Raw genomic sequence first — 27,553 nt, 5'->3', positions numbered from 1 at the left:
AAATAAGCCTATCAGCTATCCTCAACTATGGCTTAAACTGGGTTTTGCTGCCAAACTACAAATATTGTTGGGACCAGGTTTGAGTTCAAGCTTTCAAAGATACTATACCTACACTAAACATACCCTGATTTAGTGTTATGTTAAGTAAAGCCTCTGTATGAACTTTTCAATCTCTGAGGAAATAGCAAAGTCCAATATAAAGAAGAAATCAAACATTGTAAAATACATGCAAGGCAGAACTTTCTTACATGTTTCCACATGTAAGTAATACACAAAATGGATCATATTCACTCACTTTGTGGGAACTATTAGGATTTTTTAAATTGTGATTTAAGTTGACTATTTTTACTATTATTAGAAAATCTCAGTTTACAGCAATACTATGGAATGGGGCACCATTATATAAACATAATGAAATCAGGACAAAGTCCAGCAGAAAATAGAAGAACTACACATCACATTTGAAAACGGACAAAGAAATGTTGAAAGCTATGGAATAAAAGCATTCTGTTCTGATTAAGAGATTATTTGCATGGTAGCTAGTTTCAAACAGTGTCAGTGAAAATGCCTAGCAAACCAACGTTTTTAAAGGGAGCAATTAAACTGAGAGCTTCATGCCTTCCCTGACTGCAAGGCCCGCTACCAAGATTTCCTTATTAGGAAAGAGGTGGTTTTTAAAAGTCTCTATTCCAAAACATATACAATTTCTAACTTATAGTGGAACAATTCAGGACATGCCAAGAATTGCAAGCTCTAGTAAAGGTAAACGTTTTCCCTTGACATTAAGTCTAGTCATGTCCAACTCTGGGGGTGGTGCTCATCTCAATTTCTAAGCCGAAGAGCTGGTGTTGTCCATAGACCGCGTTGAGTCGCCAGTTAGGCTGAGAAACGGCGGTATACAAGTAAAGTAAATAAATAAATAAATAAATAAATAGACACCTCCAAGGTCATGTGGCCTGCATGACTGCATGGGGCACCATTACCTTCCCACCAAGGCAGTACCTATTGACCTACTCACATTTGCATGTTTTGAACTGCTAGGTTGGAAGAAGCCCCCCACATATACACACAAACCGGCTATGCTAGTTATACAGACTAATTAGAAAAAGCATTTTCTGATGGGATAAACCGCTCAGCAACCCTCTAGGCTGCTTCCATTTCCCCCAACTCTGATAAAAATGAACAATTAATCAGGTTATTTCTCAAATGTGAATATTTTCACTCTACCTACCCAATAAAGGCACTTCATTTTGAACTGATGAAAAAAAGAGGTTTTAACCTCCATAGTAAGTATTTAGCCAAACTTCTAGCTATCAGTCACTGACATTATATTGTTCATTACTTTCTTTCTGTGAAGATGTAGTTGGGCCAAGACAGAATGAAAAGTAGAAGGACACAGCAGTGGAAAGAAAATGACAAATATGTACAGTGCACAAGTGCTATATTTCATATTTAATATCGCAGAATGCAGTGAGTGCTGTTCATAAAGACATAATTTATATAGTTAAAATAGGGAAACATACAAAATGCATACAGACAAATGCAAGGGTTGATTGGAAATGTAAAACAGTGTAAATAGCAATTCATTTAGCTGTGAGTTAACATAGTTCCATGGTCACACATTTAAAACTATTCAGAAAAACACATGAAAAAAAAAATCAAAAGTAAGTCTGATTTAAATCGGATTTTTTTTCTAGCCGATTTAAATTGTTGATTTAAATCTCCATGATTTAAATCAGACTATCCTGGTCTGATAAAATTAGTGCCAGGGAAAAGTAATACCTGTTCAGTGTCCTTACTACGGTTGGCATTGGACTAATGATAAAGAACAACTTGGTTAATTGGCCAATAAAATTTGTATTTAAACATTAACTTATTCAAATGGCAACAAACATACAGACTAATTAGAAAAAGCATTTTTCCTGAAAACTCCAAATTAATTACAGTATGTCACTTGTGCATGCAAAACAGGGAGTTAATGGGCGATATACTGCCCATATGGATGTAACATAATGCAAAATTGATTGGTAGGCAGATATGCTGGTACTGACAGCAGTTATAACACAGAATGCCACACACTATAGGAAGGAGTAAAACACTCCAAAGTAGCATATACATTCATGCATTGGATGGTCATATATACCAAAGAAAGGCATAGTATATTAAGGAAATAATAATCATTTCATCAAGTTCACAAAGCCGAACAACGGACTACAATTGTTGAAAATCGGGCAATCTATATAAAAGTCTCTGGTTAGGAGAACTCCTATCTATCTATACTGGAGGAGATGATCTTGCAAAACCAAGGAAGACTATTATTATGAATTGCCTGAACTGCATTTGGAGCAAGTAGAAATGGACAAACAACAAGAAATAAAATGGGAAATGCTCACCTACAGAAAGAATCTGCAAGTGCACTAAATTTATAGAGGAAGAGTCTTTACCATAGCAATGTCCTTCCTATTAAAGACACACTTGTCCAGATCACTGACATCATTTAAGAAGGGCATTAAAAACCTTCCTTTGTAGGAATGTGTGAGTGATTAGGGTGATGCTCCTGGTTCCATTTGTTTTATAGCTGGATTGTTTGATTTAGTTAACTATGTATGCTGTTAAAGAGCTTTGGTTGAATGGTGGGATAACATTTTCACTAGGTACGCATGAATGACTGAAACAAATCATCACATCAGTGAAGGTCACATCACTGCAAATTTTGAATGTAATGTGAAAGTGAATATAATGGTATGACTGAACAGACCAGTTGGTCCAAAGAAGGAAAAACAAGTTTAAAAAATAATAATAATTAAGCAGTTTGCTGAGTGTTCTCACATTTGCAAAACGCTGGTGGGCACATTGCAAGTGGGGAGGAAAAAAGTTCACTTATATTAGTGCAACTGATGGAAGTCTTCACAAATTTCCAATAATTGTTCAGTATACTACAATTATGCAAAAAAGTGGTGGCAGAAAATTTCTATATGACAAACTCTTGCCCCCATTAGGATGCAAAATCCTTGTTCACAACAGGATATAATATCAAATTATTTACAACAGAATGCTACATAAAACTCAAATTGCTGGCAAGGATTTATAATATATGAAAGAAATAATTTTTTTGCAAATGAATATATATACTGAGGAAAGCAAACTCATACAGGACTCAATTTATCTCAGATTGATATACTATTTAGTTCTAGTCACATTATACCTATCAAGATTTTAACTCAGAATCAAGCTGAGCGATCAGGAATCTTTTTAGTTCAATTTAAAATGAACATCTGTGTCTGTGATAAAGAGGATGTTGAGAGGCACAGACAGGCATTTGCCAAGGGAAATTCACCTTGGATTGCTGCATGCATAGCTCCAATTACTGTTTTTGCCACCTTAACACTTTGATCAGTATTCTGGATTCTGCAGACATGTAAAGACTGCATACCAGACACAGTATCCACGGACTGTGCATCCACAGACTCCACCAACTAAGGCATGAAAATACTACAAAAGCAAAATCCCAAAAGAAAACTTTGATTTTAACATTTAATACAAGGGATACCATTTTACTATAATGGGAGTTGAGCAGCCACGGATTTTGATATCCACAGATTGCGTGCTGAAACCAAACCCAGGGGATACAAAGGAACCACTGAATTCAAAATAAACTAATATATACAAAATTCTATTTAGCCTGTACATACATGTCCTTATTGACTTTTACACATCTCACCTGAACCCCTGCCATTCTAAAAAGATCAATGAAACAGCTGATTTTAAGACAAACAGCATATAAACTGTGTTGGTTGCTAATCAAATGACAGTCTGACCAGGTCACAGTGTGGTCCAACACTTTGAAACTGAGCCATTGTGTGCTTGATGGCAGCTACAGCACAATATCTGCCTATAGTTTCATAACCCTGCAGATGCCTGAACATTTCTCTGTGCATACATACTTGTGCATGCTTATATTTTTGTTTGAAAAGCAAGCACGCCCTCCATGCCATGAATAACTGTCAAACTTAAAAACTCATTTCAATAGCAACTATTCAGCAAAATCATCAGTTTCAAAAATAAAAACGATCAAAACACTCTGTTTTCTTGAATACTGTAGGCATATGTTTGTTGCTTTTCCATGCCTTCAAGTCAACTCTGAGTTACGAGAAAGCTATCCTAGAGTTTTCCCAGCAAGTTTTAGTCAGAGGGGGTTTTCCATTGCCTTCCACTAACACTGAGAGTGTCACTGCCCAAGGTCACTCTCTTGCCCACTGGACTTTCACGGCTCAGTAGGAATTCAAATGCTGGCCTCCCAAAGTCTTAATCTAATCTCCAATTGACTACACTATGCAAAAAATATTTTAGAATGTATTTTCCTTTCAAAGTAAGTACCCAAAGGAGTCTTAAAACTGCAACAAATCAATGACATATTTTAAATAGTTGCTTATCATTTTTTTACTATGAAGCTATGCAATGCCAAACCACAGTCCAACACATACCCGGAACTAGCTTTGTGCTTGCACACTGCCTTTTCTTCTGCATGACAAACACACAACCTAATTAATTAATAATTATGCTGCTCTTGGACTGTATATGGCCTGAAGCAATGTTGCCATCAGGTTTATATCCTCCTAGTAGTTTAAAATTTCTCTATTATTCTAAATGTCTATTAGCATATACCAATATATATAATCCATATTGCATAATACTAAAGATAATATACCGAAATATTTGAACACACAAAGGCACCAGAGGGCTACACATTAATATTGTTTTAACATTAACACTGCTTTTTCATGAAAAGATTATTTGACATAGTCAAAGATACTGCTTCCTAATTAAGTTTTCTTTACTTCCCTGTCTGTGAGACTGTTGTTTTCTTCTACTATTAAGTTATATATAACCAGATTGGGTTCTTAGGATTCTTGTGGTAATATTGAATATTTCCAGCCAATTTTGCACTTCCAGGTAACATGAAATTTGTTTCAAATGGGGGGAGCCTAAACTGTGACTCCTTCCTCTGCCAGCATAAATTGAAGATTTAATCTTAATCTTTTTCTTACATGTTTTTCTGGTCATGATAAAGCTTTGTGAAAGACATGCTTACAGATCACTTAATGTTTATACTTAATTTTTAAAATGTAGATGCTGCTAGTTACAATATACATAAGACTGTAGTTCTTATCATTAGATAATTCTTATCAGAAAGCACTGTTGCCCTACTGTAAAAGTTGTAAAAACTCTGGCAGACTCTGCTGTAATTATGATGTCAAATCTATAGCATGCAATTATGTTTTATGTTATTCTGTGTTTTATGTTTTTAGAGGTTTTCAGAAATCAATTTTTGGATATGTTTCAACCCTGTACGAATGTGGGTTTGTTTCCACATTGCATAATAAGCAGTTTATAAAATAACAAAATCACAAATAACATGTAATATGCAGAGGATTAGGACCACACTACTAAGCATATGGTTATAAATGTGTCTTTGAATCCCATTTTATTCATGTTAGTATGCTAAAATTGTGCCTTTGCTTTTAAGAAATCTACAAGATGAAAAGAAACACATTTCGACAATACAGTGAACATAAGCTCCATTTGTATTTTTTTTTCATTCATCCATTGTCTTTATTACTGGAGGGTAAATAACACAAAAGTGTTAACACATTTTTAAAAAGAATACTGGCTTTGTAATCTTGGAGAAAGCACAATGAAAATTTCATTTTATGTTTTACAATGGGCATTTCTGTGATCTTTGGACAGTCAACCAATGCCAAAATTGGACTTAATATACATCATTCTGCTGCTCCCTCCCCCCTCCCTTTTCCCTGAGAAGAGAAATAACAGGGAGGCTAAGAACAAAGAACAGAAAACCAGCAGATGCTCCATGGACTGAGTACCTGAGAATCCTTGGCAGGTTCTGCGTCAGAGCTGGCACGCCAGTGGATATAGAAAAGTGCACAAGCAGCAAAACAGAGAGAGAGACTAGTATAGCTGAATTAATGACCACCGCCCCGCCAACGAAGCCAAACACAAATAGCAGCATGCATCCAGGACTCATGGCGCTGAGCTGGCATGGTGAAATGCAACAACCAATGCTACACCAGGGACAAGGGAGTATCTTTGTAGTGAGAGTCTGTCATTCAGAGGCTGCCACAAAAACAATGCCATCGGCAGCAGCTTTCCAATCTCTTCCGCAGCAGCTCCAAAGCAAAATGACATCACCTCGCTCTCCTCCCCCACCTAGTAGGGGGGAAAAAACCACCAGAGCCGCTTCTCTTCTTGCCGGCATCGATACTGCAGCCTAAAGATACAAGCAAGCTTGTTTGCAGCTTTCTCCTCCCTGCTACCTCAAACCTTCCTACCTTGGCTCTAGTTCATTGGGTAGGAAGCTATGACATTTACATAACACAATCAGAAAGCTATAGTTAAAGATGCTCTTTTGTGAACATATGCCCCAAAAAAGATGCAATCATGCGAACTTAATTTAATTATTTAAAATCCCTTAAATTCTAATGCTTTTCTTGTTGCTTGTCTCTTTGTTCTGAGAATAAAACTGAAAAAATTGCTCTTCTAGATCTGTGTAGACACACCTATCTGCCTAATGAAGATAGCCAACAGCTGAATCCAGGTTTTGAACTATCCCAACAGTAAAATCATTTTCTGCTCCAACTTTTTTATTTCCTCAGTTTTCCAGCAATACAGTTGGTCCAAGGCAAGCTCACTGTTGTTGAAGACAAAGAAGATACAGCACTGCAGAAGACAGAAATGGCAAAGATGAGTAGAGCTTACCTAACCCTAGTGTGCATGACAGGCTCTACCTGATCGCCCCCCGTCAGCTGATGAAGTTTGGTTCTTTCCAGGTGTTCCATGTAATTATGAATCATCTGTCATTGAGAGGGGGGAAATAACACTAAGAATTATTTTTAAAAACACACCTATTTGATAAATGTATGCTCCCCACCTCCTTATAATAAAATTCATTTGAAGGTATTAGGTGCATTCTATTTGTGATGCATGGATTTAATGAAATATTTTTATTGCAATAGTTAATTCTGTTTCTTATAATGACAATGTTATCCTTCTGTGCCCAGAATCCACATTGCCCCTATGCAACCATAATAAATTTTAAAGTTATTATTTCAGGGTAAAAAAAAGTATACAAAAATGTACATTTTCAACAGGACAATATACAAATAGTATGTCACCCAAGTGCAAATCAACCGAATAAAAACCAATAAATGAAGCAGACGCCACAGTAAAGTGAGAAAACCTCCAGAAATTTTTCACCACATGTGTTTACAGACATACATTCTGTTCAGACAAAACAGCAGACCCCAATTTTGACTAGATGACTAAGGCATGATGGATCTTGGATACTCTCCGTATTCCTTCCATATCTGTGAGAAGATCTGAAATGCACACTTCCCATTTTAAGCATTCAACTGTTTCCCAGTAGTACCTGAATCTGGCAAAATGAAGTCTGTTCTGAAACCATCAACACAAACAAGTCACAATTAATTTCTTTCATCCCCACTGCTAAATTCAGTTTCTGTGCAATTTCCATCTTCCAATGGTGAGCAAGTAAAAAGTGTGGGACAAAACATAGTGTCATATGTTACCTTACAGCTGTTGCAACTACTAATAAACCTCAGTAGAGTCATTCTAACCTTTAAGACTTGGAGCTGAGGACACACATAGGCTGGGGTAGAACAAAACAATAGTTTTAGGGAGGATGAGGAGTGACCAAATTGGGACCTAAGGACTGAAGCCCCATTCACTCACTCAATTTTGACATTACAGAAGTGGTTCCCAACCTCTAGCACTTCTAGTGGTTGGATTTCAACTCCCAGAAACACTTACCATTATACACAGTGGGCAGGGATTCTGGAAGTTGATGTCCAAACAATCTGAAGAGCCAAAGGTTAAAAACTACTCAGTAACAAAAGTGTTCAGTATATTTAAAATGCACTCTCGATCTCTGCCATGCAAAAGAAGAGGTTTTAATTATATTATGAACTTAAAATGTATATACAATGATGTACAGGAGGCACATGACACAAGAGACATTGTCTAGGAGGAAAAACACTGCTTCTATGACAGAAATGTGATGAAGAAAAAGGGATATTTATTATATATAGTGGATTTATGAAAGGGCGAAAAATATTTGGATAAAAATACACATCTTCATGCAGAGGATCAATAAGAAACTAAAACCAGAATTGTTTCACTTGAGACTACTGAATACAAAGTTGGAGGATACGTACAGAAATCTACTACAGTACAGGATTGCAGTAGCAACACTATTATATGCATGAAAATATAAGAATTCAGTATTATCTACTATAGATAAGTGGCTGATGGAACAGACAGTGTTAGCAGAAATAGACATTTTGTCTTTTCTGATCAGAGAAAAATCATTAGTGTCAATTTTCAAAAACAGGAAACTCTTTTTACAAAAAAAGATGACAATAACTTAGTAATCATTGCTTTTGAATATAGGAAGGAACTGACTATGGAAATAAGAGAAGTTGTACTAATATTTGAGTAAATTCTGAAAAATTATACAGTATAATATGTGAAACTACTGAAAAGACAAGTAAAAGTCATGATTTCTTGTTTTTCCTCTTTTTCTTTCTTCCCCTTTTCTCTTCAATTAGTTTTTCTGTGTTATTTAATATAATGTTAAAACATTTGATAAATAAATAAAAACAATAGAAGAGAGGGGCACATAGCACTACCTCAAACCAGAGAAATCAGTAGAAAGCCACAGCTGCCTACCCTTGTTTTGCCAACAGAAATCAAAGCCTGGGAACAACTCTGCACAGAACTCTGCATCTGAGCAGCCTCCCTCTTGCATTACTTTTTAAAGCAATAAAATTGGAATTGATAAATAAACAGTTTCACAAGAAGTAGACAAATTTCTTTTCAGAGAATTTAGCTAGCTATTTATCATCTGCCATTTCACCCTATTGTCTTTGTGTGTCACAGTTTTTTTGTGACCACTTTCTAGCCAATTTCATATAAATTATTTGAAGTTTCATTAACTGTTTTCTACACTTAAACAACTCAGCTCCACAAAAAATATTTTGATATATTGCAATAAATAAATAAATTAGGATCAAAAGAGACAAGGCAGATTTATCTCATAGCAGATTCACCTATATCACTTTGCAAGAGTATGGCACCTGTGCACTATTTGCCAAAAATAAATGATTATGAAACTTAAATTCTTCCTCATGCCCAGCTGTTCTACAAAAAAAACCACACACAAAATACATCCTATTTCCTGTATTACAGAAGCAATACTAATTTCTAGTTTTGATGTAGAAGAAGAGACCACCAACTATTAAAGCACTATATGTCCAATAGAACTATTTTGAAAGTGCTACTAGCTTTAAAAAATTGCTTAGATGCTAACCAGTAAAGAAAATATCTCTCAACCTTTTTGTCCAGTTGTTAAAATATGTAAGCTTAAAATTAAGAATACAAATCTTTAGTACAAATAAACTCTTCTATAGTTAAAAAAATGTTAGTAGACCTAATATATTTTAAACTACTAGTAATTACAGCTGAATACACCATCACATCAGATTATCTCACACTGTGGTTATCAATATGCCACAGCATTCGTTTTCCAACCTTCAGGGCTCATTTTAATTAAGCTTCAAACTGACAAAATGTAGCTCTTCATTACCAGGGCCACAATAGGCAAGATGTAATCAGAAAAAAAAGCCACATTCACTGTCATCAATAACTACACTTTTAAACAAAGGCTTTATCTTATTGGTAATATTACAAGCTTTTGACTACCATAACACATTTGAATGATCTAGGTTTGTGAGCAACTACACCATTTATTTCTCCTGAAAGTGTTTGAGGAAATAGTAAAAAAAGCAAACCTTGACTTTGCAATTCACCAAAGACTATATAGAAGTGCAGGCATACCCTACTGTAGCCTCCTACCATTTGGAGATCCTCAGGCTCTCTTTAGCACCATTTTACATTTTTCTATAATGGGATTTGTATATCTATGGATTTAAGGTGTCCCTCTAAGATCCTGGAAACAAACCCCAGCAGGCACTTCTGATTAAGTCATAGCTTTTAAAAATATTTGTTTTGCTGTGCCAAAATGCGTTCTGTTGCATTCACTTAATGTTCAACACCTTATATAACAGAACACTACTATCTATGGAGCTTTAAAATGACTTCAGCTGTAGCACAGCCATAAGGGATAACAGCATGTCAAGACCTATATTTCATTTCAGGATTAGCTACACAAATCCAGCTGTCTCAGAATAAACAAGCCGTTTATTATGATTCAGATTTCTGGAGGCGTAAAAAAGGCTCAAAAATAGCGCTTTCCACAATCATTGTTTTTCATCCAATTTGCTTTTACATCTTATGTGTGCTAAGTTGATCATTATGCTGCCATTAATGAACAAATAGAAGCCGTAAGATAACTAAGTTGTGCTGGAAAACACAGATTAAATAAACACAGGTTAAATAAAATATGGTAGTAAAAAATCACTTTCACAAGGCTTCTGTACCCCTAACTCCAGTGGGATCGCTTTCTCCCATACAATCCTCTGAGGTCCTCTGGAAGGCAGCTACTGCAGCCAGCAAGAACCCAACTGGCAACCATCAACCAAATAACCTGTAATTGTGTTTTCCCTGCATGGCAGGCAGTTAGACTGGATGGCCCATGTGGTCGCTTCCAAATCTATGATATTATGATTCTACAAGCTTTTCAGCAGCTGCTCCATGACCGTGGAATGATCTGTCAGAAGAGATTCGACAGCTAAATGAGCCTGCCGGAAGACCCATCTCTTCCAGCAGGCCTACCCAGTCAGTTTTAACTTGTGAATTTTAAATATATATTCTTTGACTACTGCATTTTAATCTTTGTTCAATGTATTTAAATATGTGTATTTTATAGAAATGTATTTTAATTTATGCATAGTATTGGATGTATTTTATGATGTGTTTTAACTGTGTTATGCCCTGCCTCAAGCTGTGAGGAGAAGCATTTGGCTATTATTATTATTATTATTATTATTATTATTATTATTATGTCCTTACTAAATGAATTAGAAACTATGTAAAGCAATAATATAGCCCAAGTACTCATTGCCAAATTTTGGATAATGTGGGCTCCTTATAAGTAAATTAAATCAAAATGAAATTTATTTAGATGATGGAGTATTTTTTTCCTCTTCTGCAAAACATTCATTCCTCTTATATACCATGTGATGCATATCAGATCAGTTATCAGGCCAGTGTTTCATCTGAGTCTATAACTATTGATCCTTATTTATTTATTTGCTTGCTGTATTTGTATACCGCCTTTCTCAGCCAATTGGCGACTCAAGGTGGTTTTCCTCTGCCTCCATTATCATTTTCTTTTCCTGAACTGAGTGTTATCTGGATATCTCTTCCTCCCATTTGCCCCAAACTCTTTCCTCAAAGTCTTTTGCTTTCTGCACTGTGATCAATGTATGCTATTGTTGCTTCTACATTCTATCTGAATGAAATCTGCTTGCCCTCAGTTTGTCAAAAAATTGTAATTCTTCCGCTTTCTTAAAATTCCTGTTGGAATTTATTTACTTCATGATCACAACTTTCATCAGCACTTCCATCTTCTCTCTAGCCTTCATAGTCTTTTCATTATGATGTATTAGCTCTTGATCCAACATCTGCTTCCTTACAATGAACAATGATATCTCTTGTTAGGCTACACTTACTCACTACCCGTAGTGGACATGTCTGGTTCCAGTGCTTCACTTTAATTCTCCAGGAGCATTGCAGTAACATTGATATTCTTTTCATGACTGTTCTCATTGGGTTGCACATAGATCCCTCTGGCGCAAACACACAATTCTCTTTCACTCACCTTCACTAAAGAAAAAACATCTAAGCTTCCGCCTCTAAATGCTGCACTTTTTATTAATCTCCAATGACAAATGTGTCCACATTTGCTTCACTTCTTTTAGTTTTATGTAAAGTCACAGATGGATTCAGCCTTCAATCCTTTCTAATATCAGAGCCATCTGATCTTTAATCAATTGCATTTCACACAGAAGGCTTTAATTTATTTCAGCAGCTTTTGGTGGCATGTCTACTGTTCCACTTCTGGCCTCTGTAGCTTTGGCCTTCAATTGAGTAATAGTGCTCACCAAAACAACAAATACCTTGTATAAATCCATAAAAAAAAGGGAAACCCAGCTTAGATGCAGCTCTATAGTTTCACCACCAGTCGTCACTCTCTTCCAATTACTGTACTTTAAATTGCTGCTATTTATAACAGTCTAGCCTTTCAGCTCTCCGTTGGTCACAAAAACAATGGAAGCATATTGACTGTGTCCTTATATCTTTATATGGGACGTAGTCACTCTTCTAGCATTTAACATTTACTGCATCACCTTTTCAAAATTCACTTTAAAAATCTCATTCTAATTAAAAGGCAAACCTTTTTGCAATTCATTTTTTTTGTTATAGGTAGAGGTGATGTTGCAGGAGAGTATCAGATTCAGAAAGTTTCCCTAATATGCAACATAAATGTATACTTGACTTCAGAAAGTTGATTTCCTCAGCACTTTTCCAGGCTACCGATGCAGTGAAGCAGGCTGGCAATCTCTGCCCCTTCTGTTCCATATGTGTTCATTTGAAACACAATTGTGGGTCCTGGGTCCCCAGGAAGAAAAATGTAGAACACAAAACTATTGCTTCTATACCAAGGAGAAACTTTTTGCCTGTAATAAACTGCACAATGGTGTACACATTGTTTCCCACAAAGAAGAGTGCTTTTCTGGAGTTACAGTATAATGCTATTTCAAACCAGAAGCCCTACTCTTCTCTAACCTTTATCAATACTTAATCAAGGTAAACAAATGTATTATCCAAGACAGCACTTCTATGGGTTATATCCTTCTGTCATTACAATAACTGTATTTGAGCTTGCTCTTTGCAGGTTTGGGTATTCAACATATACGGTACTTAGGGGTGCCTTACTGAAGACATTGTAAAGGAGGAAAGAGTGTGATTGGTCACAATCTTCACATGGGAAACTTCGCCTCTCTTTATGTATTGTCTGCCTTTGTCAATTGTACAAGGCACTGAATGTTTGCCATATATGTACATGTAATGCACTCAGAGGAATAGAGCTGAATATAAATAAATATGTTGTTGTTCAAAATTTTCCTAATAATTGTGACTTAAGTAGCAATTCTTATGAAAATACTGTTTTTAAAATGTTTCCCAACAGAAGTTTTCCCCTGCACAATACACACAAATCTGACCATATTAAATTGGCTTGATCTGTGCTTAAAACATGCAAAAGAATAGAGAACAGAGTACTAACAAAACATTCATGCTATAGAAATACAGACAAAGAATCTATACTGGATTATATTCAGTAATCAGGTGTCAGCACAACCTAGAAAAATGATACTAGATATCATTACCAGATACTTCTCTGAGAAGCCGTAACCATTCTCACTACTTGGAGGACTGAAATGACATTCAGTGGGCTGTGTATACCAGAACAAAACATTGTAACTGATGTAAAAACAAGTTTTCTTGAGACAAATTTTCAGTAGTTTCCCTCACCCAAGCGATCATGCATAAGTAGAAGAATTAAACACACTTTATGAACAGATGTCCTTTTCACCCCACATTCAATCATCTAAATGAACATGAGACCCTATTAATTATACTGTTGACATGCATATTTGATTCAGATACAATATTTTACTTCAGTTTAAGGTATTTTAAAATATGCCTGCAGGACTAGTTCCAACAAGCTTCCAAAAGGTCATGGCAAAAAAGCAAAGAAATGTCCTGGCAAAATTGATAAAAGAAACTCTCTTGATATCCCTAACATCAGGTCTCTGAGACATAACTGCCTACAAATCAAATATAAAACATAGCTCAAAAGAAGATTTAGTTACCTACCTCTGTATGTCTTGAATGAAGAGCATTATATTCCTTCTTCAGTTCTGCCTCCCTCTCTTCTAGCCTGCTAACTGAAAAAGATATTAATTTGCTCAAATGAGATGTATTGCCAACAAAATTAATGGAGGTCATTTACATTTCTTCCACTCTCTAAAAATCAGTGATTCACATAGAAGCCAATAATTGTTCAGAAAATATTTCCCAATACTTGTTCTAAACATTTCACTCGAACACTGAGCAAGTCACAGCATTTGGAATGCACACCAAAACAAGTTTCACATATGATCTATGATCCTTAATCAATTTTCCCTTCTCTCTCTTGTGAATCAAGCTGCCCACAAAATGATAAAGAGTGCTCACAAGAGCCCTCAAATAAAGAATAGTACCATATATACGCATATATAAGTCAATCTCCTGTATAAGTCAATGAAAGATTTGTAGGCTAAAATTTATGGATTTTGATATGACCCATGGATCAGTAGAGGGTCATTCAGCTGAGATCAGAAAACACCAATGCTGTCTCAGATGGCAGCTGCCCCTGTGTGTGCCGCGGCCATTTCCCTACCCCGACATCCAAAAGTCCAGAAGTGGTGCAACAACAGAAAAAGGAGAATGGATTGGTGCTGCTTTTGGGTTCTCCCAGGCTGGACTGAGTTCTTGCATTTCGCCATTCTACTCAGAGAAATAGATAGTTCCCTTTTTATAAAGCACAGTAGTCACATTGATACATGGATACGTCAACCAAAGTTTTTCTAGCTGATTTTTAAACTTACATTTCTAGGCTGACATATATGGTACTTATTAGAAGTCACTGTAAAATACAGGAAAGAACAACAATCTTGCATGGTAAACTCTAGAGTAATGTCTGTCTTCCACCACTCTAGTGTTCATATGATAGTAGAAAGGAATTACCAGTCCTAAAAATAATGAAGGCAAGAGATAAAAAAGAGACTTTCAAATCATTGTTGTTTGCCATATTTCCAACTTTTTGTAACCTAAGGGAAACTTATAACAGTGTTTTCCAGGTCTGAGAGTGTGTGACTCCCCAAAGTCAACAATGGGCTTCCATGTCTCACTGGGGACTCAAATCCCGGTCTAACACTCAAAGTACTGAACCACATTGGCTCTTATTACCATGACCAGCCATATTAGCAATTGCCAAGAAAACAGCTAATTTCCAGTTAGATACTCCAGTTTGAATTATACCCATAAAACCATTAACCATTATGTTGGAAGGGAAATCTGTCTCTGTCTCCTAACCTCAAATTCTCTTCATTTAGTTATATGAAAAATAGTATAGTATACCTTGCTCTAATGTAGCTCACAGTAGATACTAAAATTATTTCATGATACATTTTTCCTCAAAGCAGTAATAGTTATTTTTATATAAAAATAACAATGAGATTGTAGTCTACACAGAGACTTGACACCATTAAATACATTTACAAACATTGGCATATACCCATTTCAAGCCAATATCTTCATGATCTGATTAGCTACACAAACATGGAAAACAAGCAAGTAGTGTTAACACACTGATCTCTCCACTTCTTTTCATTGTAGTCTCTAGTTCTGTAATATGACTATGGTATTTCTGTCTACCAAACTGTTTGCCAACTATAGCTTCCACACCATCTAGTGGGCTGATTTAACATCACAGACTCTTGCGAAGTAAAGACTCATTTCAATAATTAAGCTCACTCAAGTATTTTTGGCAACTTTGCCTACTTTGAAAATGTGCTTTTGGGTGGTCAATCAATATATATTCATGTGGTTCCATAGTGGGACCTGAATCATTACTGATATCCCTTGACACCATTTAAAAAGTGCCTTTATAATGGTATTGGCCAGCCTTCTAAACATCACCCTAGTGTCTGTCTACTCTACTGAATGATGTACTCCTCCGCTCACTTTTTTCATGTTATCCCATTGAACTGTAGTTCAGCAGAGTCGACTAGACTGCAGGGTTCTCACTTTCTTTGGTCCTTCAAGTTTTTGGGGTTTTAACTCCCAGAAGTCTCAGCTTGCATGGTTAATGTTCAGGAATGCTGGTAATTTAATACTTCCTTCCTTACAAGTAAACAACAAGCATTTGTTATTTCCTCAAGAAACTTTGGATGGGAACTGGTTGCATACATATACTCCCATGTACCCGCCTACCCCCCCCCCCCAAAAAAAAAAAAAAGAAATCCAAAAAGGCAACTACATGGTTCATCCTTTTCTTGGTCTGACTATAACAACAGATGGTGCAACAAGCAAAGCATACTTTCAGAGCTGGTTAAAGCTCTTCATCAAATGAAATGAGAAGTGGGAAACAGATGTGAAGCATCTTCTTACTTCAACTGCCTGAGGGAGAGCAACAGAGTCCCTGCGTTACTCCCTTCCACAGAAAAAAACTTCAAGAGAAGAATAATGGTCATCCTGAGACTTGTTTTTGTGTACACTGGACAAATAACACACATGTTTACAGAACATTAAAGAGACTAAAAAAAAAACCCCACTGAATCTACTCAAAGATACTCCAACCTGAGTCATTAGTGACAGCTGTGGAAAGAGTTTCTTTATTTTATTTCCCTGTAATTAAATTTATTGTCATATTTTTGCTTTTCCCTCTGACTAAGAATCTTCATTCTTCTTCTAAAATGTATTGCACAGTTTGCCAATGTCAGAACAAATAAGCAAACATCCATGTCTTTGTGTCAGAATATGCACCAGGACTGTGGCACAACTGGGTGGGAGTCAGTTGCATTAAGATCACTACTGACCAAAAGGTTATGAGTTCGAAGCCAACCTGGGTCGGAGTGAGCTTCCGACCATCTGTGTAGCTTGCTGTCAACCTTTGCAGCCCGAAAGACAGTTGCATCTGTTAAGTATGAAATTTAGGTACCGCTTATGTGGGGAGGCTAATTTAACTAATCTACAAAACCATAACATCTCCAGCAAGCAAGCAAAAGAATAAGGAAGTACTCCATCAGTGTCATAAATGGACAGTGAAGCAACAGCTCCCCTGGTGGCCAGAATACCCTCATCAAAAGCTGGAATGTTAAATAGCCTGTGTGTGTGTGTCTATATATGTTGTGTGTCTATGGCATTTAATGTTTGCCATGTACATTGTAATCTGCCCTGAATCCCCTGTGGGGTGAGAAGGGCGGAATATAAATACTGTAAATAAATAAATAAATGTGTATTTATTTGTTTAATTCATTGCTATCCTGCTCCTCAGTTAAAGATGTTTTGAGTCATTTCAAAACAAAGATCATCAATAAGAACATGGGGGTTTTTCAGTAATGATAAACCCCTTTCTGCTGCCGAAGCCTAGCAAATTGAGCAAATGACATCAGCACCAGCTCTCCCTAATGCTCAAGTAGCATGAACATCTACTGTGACCCCCTACTCATCAATCCTGTATCACAAGTGGGCTGTGAGCAGCTAATTCAAGTAATAGCTGCATTTGTACAGAATGGTGAGACAAGATTGTGGAGGACCATGGTGTTTGTGAGAAAACTGCAAACTAGTCTTTACAGGTCACAAGATAAGCAGCTGAACAAATCTAAAATTAAAATCTTAGTATGATGTCCAAATCCAGGCTCATAGGCTACTGTACCCTTACAAGCCAGGATTCTGAAGCAGTATTTGGTCTCATTCCTGGTATACAACTCCTGACTTGATTCAGAGCAACAAAGTAGGAGTCCGGGTTTAGATCGAACAGCAAATACCTGATTTCTGGTTAGTTTGGTCACTCAGGAGCTGCCCAGTGAAACAAAATAAGCTGTATTCATCTTGGTGACAATCAATCAGGGTTCACAGGCTTATCATAACAAACAAATATAACAAGCATCAGTGGATATTAGCTGTTTTTAAGCAATTTGGAGAAAGGTATATATTTTTTTATTTCAAAATTATTATGTAGTTCCCAGGGCATGTCTAACTCCCAATAAAGCTGGACATGTTCAAGAAATTCAGCAAAGCTGGAATATCACTTTACAGTTGGCCATAAACAGCTTCAAACAACCTAGTAATAAACTAACTGGGGGAAAAAGCAGCGGAACAAGATCTTTGGGTAGTTAATATGCAGAGTTTCACAGTACACATAGCAGAAATTCCTCATTTACATTATGATGCATTATTTATTGAATATACATCTTCTGAGTCTGGGAAAGGTACGATAAACATTTTCTAAATAAATAATTTAGTACTGCCTTGAATCCAACAGACGTTCAACAATAATAAATAATAATAAAACTTTATTTATATATTGTCATATCTCCCAGAAGGAACAACAAAATCAACAAACATTCAATGCTATACAACAAACATAAGTAAATACCCAACCCCCCAAATCCCAAAACAAATATACATTTATATCAAAACAAGGTTCAAATACATCAAGAAAATTACATGCTTGTGACTTCAGTAAATTGCCAATCTTATTTTAACTAATTCCCCACTGCCCTGCCCCTTAGAGTGACTCAAGAGTTAGCTACAGTCCTGATAAGACCCCAGAGAGGTTGCTGATTATGAGTACCCTAGAAGGTCTCTCACCTGTTGAATCATCCCACATTGAAGCTGACATAACAACACATAGCCACAAACTCAGTATGTATAACTCCAAAAATTTACCAAATCAAGCCTAATGAGCTTTCTGAAGATAGAATACACATACAATGAATCTTGCAACAGGACATGTGTGATGTATAAATAAAGTGATAAAAAAATTGATAGTTTGTTCAGACTTAAAGTACAGGCAGTCCCCACGTTACAAACATGATAGATCATGCAGATTTCTTCTTCACCTCACTTTCTGTTCCTGTGATAATTGGATTTTGAAAAATTGTCTTGTTGTGGAAACAAGGATTGTCGATAAAGTTCAGATGAGATGCTTTTCCCGCATGATAACTCGTTCAGGGGTGAATTTTCCTTCCTAGATTTCTCTCACTTCCTGTTGTCTCACCCGCATTCTTAACTATGAGTCATTTGGAAATAGGATGTTTGTAACTTGGGGACTGCCTGTATACAACTTCTTTAAGAGAGCAAAGTACAAGACAAAGTGAGTGTTTAAGATGACCTTTTAACTGAATATAACAGTTAATAATGCTCTAGGAGGTAAAAAGTTTAAAAATTCACAGCAAGAAAGAGGTAAGAAATTATTTCTGAATATCACTGTCCCAAGAAATGTGAACTTACAGACTATTACAAAACTGCCCTACCAAAAAACTACCCTTTCTCAGATGGATGATCTTCTGAAAAATGTGATCACCTTAAGGAAGAGATGCAACTTTACCCATCAAACATATAAACTGTCACTTGTAAAGTAAATGCTAATTTTGGGTTGGAGGACTGTGCATGCAATCTTTAGCCCAGCAACTGAGGCAGGTAACAAATAAAATGTATTATTAATATTATTAATATTATTATTTGATGGATAAGGTGAATCAGAGCTAAGAACTACATATACCTAGTTCTTCATCCTGTGAAAAATATGTTTGAGCAGACAAAGTAACATCACAGCTTTAAAAACACAAGATCTATACAAATTTCAGTGACAGAAAGTAAGTCTTGAATAGCTGGAATAAATATTCCTTAAAATTGCATCCATGAGAATCTATGCAGGCTAATTTGAAAATAAATGTGATGTATAAAGGAATACTAAGCATGGGATTTCTCCAACCCATCATTTTAAACATTTACAGGCAAGAAATTCATTTTCTGGATCTACAAACCAAATTACTGCATTTGAATATATCCTACCTCTCCTGAGCTCGAGACAGCTTATTGAAGGCAGGGCTTTAGCACAGCTGGTTAATCACCAGCCGCAATAGATTACACCAATTGAAAGGTTGGCAGTTTGAAGCCTGGGTTGGGGTGAACACCTGACCTTCAGCCCAGCTCACTGTCCACCTAAGCCATTCAAAAACAGCTGTGACTGCTTAAGCGGGGAGTTATTTTATGACTCCATAAAAAGGAAATACCAGAAAATGCCAGCAATCAAGGGAAGGAGGACGTCTGTGATCAAGGGCTCTTTATCATAGAGGATGGATCGACAGCACACACACCCCTCTATGTGGCCGGAACCAAGCACAACCTCCAAGATGCCAAAGTTGGGGAAAATGCTGGCATATACCTCTACCTGCTTTCTGTCCTGTTTAACTGCACTGAATGTTTGCCGTGTATGTGTTCTGTGATCCGCCCTGAGTCCCCTTCGGGGTGAGAAGGGCCGGACATTAATGCTGCAAATAAATAACTACTGCAATGTTTTGAAAAATAGGTCATATAAGAATAGGTTTAAGTATTGTAAAAACTGACAGCTGTCAAGAAATATAAAGCAAAAGACAACGCTGCCCTGTAATTAGGTGCCTTCAACCTTCAACACAAGACTTTCAGGCTGTCATACAAGAAATGGCCATCTCACTATAATATCATATCCTAGAGTCTACTACAAGGTGGTACCAGAAATGTAACTCAAATTCCACTTTAAAGCATGCATTGTCCTAAATGGTGCTTTGAGGTCTATTGTGTTTTTTTTCTCTAAACTTATACTCTAGCAATACAATGTCAATTTCAGATTCAATTTAAAATGGCAATCTAACTCTAAAAACCATTTATAAAAAGTGAAATATATTTTTATATATAACATTAGGGGATATAAATTAAATAAAAGCACAACTTCACAACTTTTCTTAAAATTCAGGGGAAAACTACAAAGCTCTCTACTGTATCAAACAGCATTCTAAACTCAGAGGTCCATTTTGGAAAAACTCACCACAGTAAAAATGCTAAATCCTACAAAGTATGGTCTGTGTGAAAATATAATTTTCAAGAGCTGTAAGCATGCAGCACTGCTGTATCTAAGAGGAAGTGTCCTAATAAATAGACTTGCTCTCAGTTTCCATCCTCCTCCTTTCCTGTTTTCTATTAAAGAATGCACCTAATAGTCTTAGAAGACATACTGCAATTGATGTTTAAAAAACACCTCTGTTAGGTATAGTTTATTCAAAAACAGCTAAACAACCCTAAAACTAGTATCAAGAATAACTAATCACAAAAATCATAACTAAAAGAAACTTAAATATAATTAATCATTTATCCAATTTAGACATCAACCAATCCTGATGAATTAACCATGTCCCTCCTTCCTCCAGCACTGGAGCCACTTTTCATCCCTACTGCTTTCTGAGACGCAATATGTCTGGGCCAAACCAGAGGCAATGGATCACCACTGCCTATTATTGTAAAAAAATCAAGTATTTTGGAATGTTTTCTGGGAGTTTGATAGGAGATCAAGAGGTCAAAGTGAACCACAACACCATGCTGTTGTGGGGTTGGGCAGGCTTTACCTAAATAAATCTCATCTTGGAATGGGGGCCAGCATATTTCTCACCTCTATTCTAACATGTCTGTTTAGATATGTATTCTTATATACTCTTTGGTCAAACAGAGGGAATTGAGGCTTTATCTCAACACCAGTATTACCATGGTAAACATTAATCAAAGCTGAAGCCAATATAAAATCTTAGCCCTGTAACATGCTCTATTCACTTTGGCTAATGGAACAGGGTGCTACCTCTAACCAACCTGCAAAATTACATTTTGACTATTATTTCCAAGAAGAAATGTGCAATAATAATAATCACTATCATGCCAATTCTGAAACAAATTATTCACAACTGTTGTTTTAAAAATAAAAGCATTGTGACTAATACTCACGAAACTAAAAAAAAAACTAATTTTATCAAGATTTTAGACTTTATTCTCTCAAACCACCACCCCACTGCATAAGCCTCATGCTACTGGGCAAATTATTTTTGAATAATAAAATTAAAAAGAAGTGTGTAACATTACTCAAAAGTCTGCCGCACAAAATAAACATTTCTATTGGTCAGACACAAGCCACTTGCATGAGTCTAAATGGCTCTTTGAATTCTATTCATAGTAAATATTAACTAAACACTTTTCTATTTGAAAATGATGGCATCAAAGTTTCCCCTTAACTCCTTGACATAAATGTTCTTTCTAAATGTTTTTTTAAAAACCAAAATTACTTGTCATTTGATTGGTTAGAAAAATCTAAGACATGTTATTAAACCTGCCTAAATTCTGACTCCCTGAAAGATGCCTCCAAGGAAATGATGGGAAATTTCAGTTAAGATACTTTCTAGTGGTCAGCTGGTTTAGAGCCAACCACAACAGAAAAAGTCACATGACATATTCCCTCTGGCATTATACTGCTTCAAAACGCTAGTGGCAGACTGGATGAAGGACTCTTTCAACTGTGATAACTTAATATATCAAGTTCTCTCCCCCACCCCCCAAGTCAACAATATGCATGTTATATCATGTTTTTGAACATTTTGTGTTTGAACATTTGTGTTATTTTACAGAAAAATAGGAAAGTGTAATTGAACTAACAGACAATTCTTAACAAGTTTAACAAATTTAACTGGTCAACCAGTAAATGTAAAAGAAATAGAATGCATTTATGAATAAAGTAAATCATATCAACTAGTAAACTATCTTGATCCAAAGCCATCAAGCACTTTAAAAAAAATAAAACAGAAACATGGGGAAAGTTGACTAAGGTATGCTATGATCGCCCAATTATAATCTATGGGTGTATTGCTACTTACTTTGATCAGCATAGTTTTTTGCTTTCAGTTCAAGTTGTCGAGTTTGTGACTCCAAAGTTTCCACTCTGATCTGCAGGTCTTTTTTTTCTTGTTCTTGAGAATCTTCAAATTCAATAAATTTCTACAAAATAGAAAAGAGAAATCAGCTCATAGGCATATTTAATGATACATATTACCACTTTTTCTGAAATGAGCCAGCTGTACAAGGGGAAGGCACATTACATTATTTCTCTCCATACTCTTGTGTTCTATGGCAGGTTCCCAAATTGATTAAGCCTCCATCCCCTTTTCCGGAAAAAAAAAAAGTAAGCAAACAGACAGAAAGAACACTTGCTGGTTAAAAACCGACTGTGCACCTGACCACTGATCAGTTATAACTTGCATTTTGTGTGTTCATAGGGAAAGCAAAGAAACCACTAAGACTTTAAGTCTATCTTACATAACAGATGAAAAGGTTATGGGTTTTTTTTTTAAAAAAATCTTCTCTTCTTTATGTTTCCATCCCACCCAATCTCACCCCCTATTTTTATTCAATGCCCCCTAATTGCACCCCAGGCTACTACCACCCCCATAGATCACCTCAGCATCCCTTGGCGGCAATATCACTTTTAAACCTTTAAAGGAAGTATTCTAGATGTAATATCATGTCTCAGCCGTTCAGGCTATAAGACAAGAGGCTGGATTTCAGATAAAGTTGTGTGCAATGTAAGACAGGAGGCTGGAAGAAACTGATATCTTTGTTCCCACAAACTCGCAATAGTTCTTCTTCCGTATGAAAAATACAGGTGGTCAGGGTACAGTGTGATTCGGGGGTGTGGAATGTCACTAGATATTATGTGATCAATCAACAAAAGAAAACTGCATACTTATATGTTGCTGTTTTTAACAACAACCATCTCTATGACCTCATCACACAAGCATTTTAAAGTGTAGGAAAAGCGTGTATGGCTCGCTTTAAATCCCGTGACTGCCTCCTACAGAATTCTAGGGTTTGTAGTTCGGGGCTTTAACATTCTCAGACAGAGAGGTCCTCAGTCTCACTAAACTACAACCCCCAGAAATCTGAAGGAAGGAGCCACAGGATTTAAAGTAGGATGCACACTCTATACCTACTCTTTAAAACATGCAAACACATGCAATCACTAAAATCATTTTTAGAAATCATCACTGGTCTAAGCAATCTTCGATGGAAATAGCCTGATCAGATTAGTTTGTGGAGAATACAAGTTTTTAAACAACATTAAACTGAAAGAACACCTGTACAACGTGAAAGTCTATGTTTTTTAAATCCATTATTAGTCTATTCAACTAAAAGATTTCACTCTTTCCCACTCTTTCCTTTTATGTGTCTCATGTAAATGTGTCTCATGTAATACTTTGTAATTACTAATGCAAATATTTATCTAGAATTTGTGGCATAGTGATAAGATTAAGCTACAATTACAGGTAAGTAGTACTATGCAAGATAAAATGTTAAAATAATGTAATAACCTGAGATCTGGTGATGCCAATACACTTCACTTCACAGATAATACCTCCAAGGGAAAAAATATCTAAGACATCTTTCTCAATACTGTAAATAAAAATTACCCTAGGCTGGACATAGACCAGAGATTGTAAAAATTACTGTTTGAGATTACAGCCCCCAAAATTCCCCAGCCAATCAGGCCAACTAACTTAATGGAATTTCACTTTTTTCAGAGGGAAGTCAACCATAACTAATTACCCTGTTCCACTGATTTCAGTAGAGCTACATTCAATTCACATACCGTATCCAAACCACTGATAATACAGCAGCAAATAACAGTTATGTTTGGTGATACCTGACCACAATGGCACTGGTTTTAGAAGATGGACAGAAGAAGCTAACAAAGATTTTGGGAAGGTAGGTATGTCAGGACCACAGCAGAGGAAAAATGGACTTAATAAATATGCTTTCATTTACAGCAGTCAGAGCCCAATACTTACTCAGAACTGAAAAAAGATACACAAGAGAGTTGTGGAGATCAAAGGCAACTGTGATCTCTTTAATCACCACAATCTACAGTCTTTTGGAGCCAGTAACTCAGTAATCTGACACATTTAAGGAGGCCAAATTTCTACTACTGATTACACAAAAGCTAGGTTCCTTGATTCTCATGTGTAATCTATTGTCACCTTATGTTTACTATCTTGCATTCTCCTATAATGTAACCATTCTAGCATAGATAGCTCTATTTCAAAACTTTGTATATCTATACCAAAGAAAGATGTCAACACATTTTATTTCCAAAACTCATTTTTCCCACTGCAGTGCAACACTCATTAAAAAAAACCTCCTTGACCTTAAAACAAGAGTAGATTAGCTCTGCTCCTCCTCCCTGAATTGCTATTTCTATTAATATAAATGTGTTTATTGTCTAGCTGGTAACCACCCTCCCTCCTTCCTAGCAAACAGTATGCCTGTGATGAAAGTTGTTTAATTCCGAAGACCAATAAAGCCCAAGGCATAAAAGATCATATGCCTTAGTTTTGCTGTTGTATAAACCCTTATAAATATGTCTACGTAACTATTAAATCAACTAACACAGCCAAAAGAAAATTATTCTGTTAACAGGCTGTTTCCAATACCAAACATGTAGGTTCTTGGCAACAAATTACAGCAAAACATGATTTCTATAGTGGTACAATGCAGGTTTATGTTACTTTGAGGCATGCATAACATAATTCTCCATAAGTAATGTTATGACAGTGTGTTGTCAAAGGCTTTCATGGCGTGTTGTTCTTTATTTACTGTCCTGATTTTAGAGGTTTTTTTAATACTGGTGGACAGATTTTGTTCATTTTTATGGTTTCCTCCTTTCTGTTGAAATTGTCCACATGCTTATGAATTTCAATGGCTTCTCTGTGTAGTCTGACGTGGTTGTTCAAGTGGTCCAGCATTTCTGTGTTCTCAAATAATAAGCTGTGTCCCGGTTGGTTCATCAGGTGCTCTGCTATGGCTAACTTCTCTGGTTGACTTAGCCTGCAGTACCTTTCATGTTCACATTTGGCCGATGATGCATTTGGTGGTCCCTATATAGACTTGTCCACAGCTGCATGGTATCCTGTAGACTCCTGCAGAGGTGAGAGGATCCCTCTTGTCCTTTGCTGAATGTAGCATTTGTTGAATTTTCTTCCTGGGTCTGTAGATAATTTGTAGGTTGTGTTTCTTCATCAGCTTCCCTAGGCAGTCACTGGTTCCCTTGATGTATAGTAAGAATACTTTTCCTCTGGGTGGATCTTTATTTTTACTCTTGTGGCTTATTCTTGGTCTTGCATTTCTTCTGCTATGTTCAGTTAAGGACAAGAGAGATCATCTCACCTCTGCAGGAGTTTACCGTATACCATGCAGCTGTGGGAAAGTCTACATAGGGACCACTAAACACAGCACCCAAACAAGAAACATGAAAGGCACTGCAAACTGATTCAACCAGAGAAATTAGCCATAGCAGAGCACTTGATAACACAGCTTATTATTTGAGAACACAGAAATGCTGGACCACTCTAACAATCACCATGTCAGACTACACAGAGAAACCAATGAACTCCATAAGCATCTGGACAATTTCAACAGAAAGGAAGAAACCATGAAAATGAACAAAATCTGTCTACCAGTATTTTTTAAAAAAAATCTAAAATCAGGACAGCGAATAAGAAACAATGCTCAGAAAACAGGGGAAATCCAGACAAGAAACAATCAGGGCCAGCTAACAACTCCCAACCTGTAGGATGGATGTCCATGATTTCACCTACCTGCATCTGACAAAACAAGTCCTCTCTAGGAATCTTCTAGGTCTTCTAGGAAAGTCTATGTTATAGTTCCATAAGAAATTATCATGGTGTCACGTTGAAGAATCTAGCAAGTTCCTAGAAAGGATACTATCTATGAATCTTCCAAGTCCTCCAGGCTCACTCTATAATAATTTCTGGCAGAAGTTGTTCATTTCTATAGAGCTCACTATTAGCCAGGTCTCTTGTTTCCATGCAAGCACTGTATTCCTCTTGGACACTGGTGTCATACTGTACAATAATATATACAATCAACATTTCTCCAAGACATCTTCCCATTTTCCTCAGTCCAACTGTTATAAGTATCAGTAACCTCATGGTCTCCAATATGTTTCCCAACATATTTTGAAACCCTTGTTATGATGCACAGGCCTCTGTATACAAAGCATGTGATTGGTTGAGTCCTAAGGGTAAGCAACAAATCGTTGTAAATATAATGCACTAGGTGCCAAAAGATGCACAACTGACACCACTGAAAAAAGTTTTCAATGGCTATTTCTGACATATAACAATATATTAATACTCTATATCACAACCATATTTTCAAATTTTGCTCAATACAGATATAGTTTTTCCATTCGTACCAAAGGTTGCAGAGGCACACCTCAAAAATGGATAGATTTTTGCTTCTATCAAGACTGCACAAGCAAGCAAAAATTAGCCCAACAGTGGGCAATTCCATTTAGGACAAAACCCAACATTACTGTTTATCAACTATTCTCCCTTCTAGAAGTCCACTCAATGCTAACTCCTGCACATATAAGCATTCTGGAAGAAGCAAAAACCACTAGCACTGAAGCAATGATCCTCTGCCATCAACTTTGCAGGACTGTCAAATTGTCAGAATGCCCGATCACGTCTTCCAAAGTAGTTACTTTACTCTCAACTCAACAATGGAAAACTGAATGTTGGTGGATAGCAAAAGAGATTTAAACATGGGCTTAAAGTTAACTTACAAAAATGTGGTATAAACAACGAGAACTGGGAAGCCTTGGCTCTAGAGCCGTGGTTCTCAACGTGTGTCCCCAGGTCTTTTGGCCTTCAACTCCCAGAAATCCCAGCCAGTTTACCAGCTGTTAGGATTTCTAGGAGTTGAAGGCCAGAACACCTGGGGACACAGGTTGAGAACCACTGCTCTAGAGAATTCTGACTGGGGGCCAGCTGTTACCAATAATGCTATG

General features: G+C 36.5%; 1 protein-coding gene across 15 annotated transcripts in view; it reads right to left on the bottom strand.

Moving 5' to 3' along the window:
- The window catches only part of SPAG9 (sperm associated antigen 9), a 92,981-nt gene that overhangs the window by 62,165 nt on the left and 3,263 nt on the right, over positions 1–27,553 (bottom strand). For 6 of the 15 annotated variants that reach the window (XM_060764796.2, XM_060764795.2, XM_060764802.2 and 3 more), the window contains exons 2-5: positions 22,563–22,683; positions 13,939–14,009; positions 6,778–6,872; positions 1,783–1,815 (exon numbers count right to left, since the gene is read on the bottom strand). In XM_060764796.2, coding sequence (XP_060620779.2) covers positions 1,783–1,815; positions 6,778–6,872; positions 13,939–14,009; positions 22,563–22,683 — 320 coding nt within the window. Of the gene's footprint in view, positions 1–1,782; positions 1,816–5,885; positions 6,329–6,777; positions 6,873–13,938; positions 14,010–22,562; positions 22,684–27,553 lie in introns of those variants that run through there. The other 9 variants (XM_060764800.2, XM_060764803.2, XM_060764805.2 and 6 more) reach the window with 4 other exon arrangements.

The sequence above is a fragment of the Anolis sagrei genome, chromosome 2, assembly GCF_037176765.1.
Source record: "Anolis sagrei isolate rAnoSag1 chromosome 2, rAnoSag1.mat, whole genome shotgun sequence".
Taxonomy (NCBI): domain Eukaryota; kingdom Metazoa; phylum Chordata; class Lepidosauria; order Squamata; family Dactyloidae; genus Anolis; species Anolis sagrei.
The sequence above is the reverse complement of the archived record's forward strand: the minus strand, read 5'-3'. Positions and strand labels throughout refer to the sequence as shown.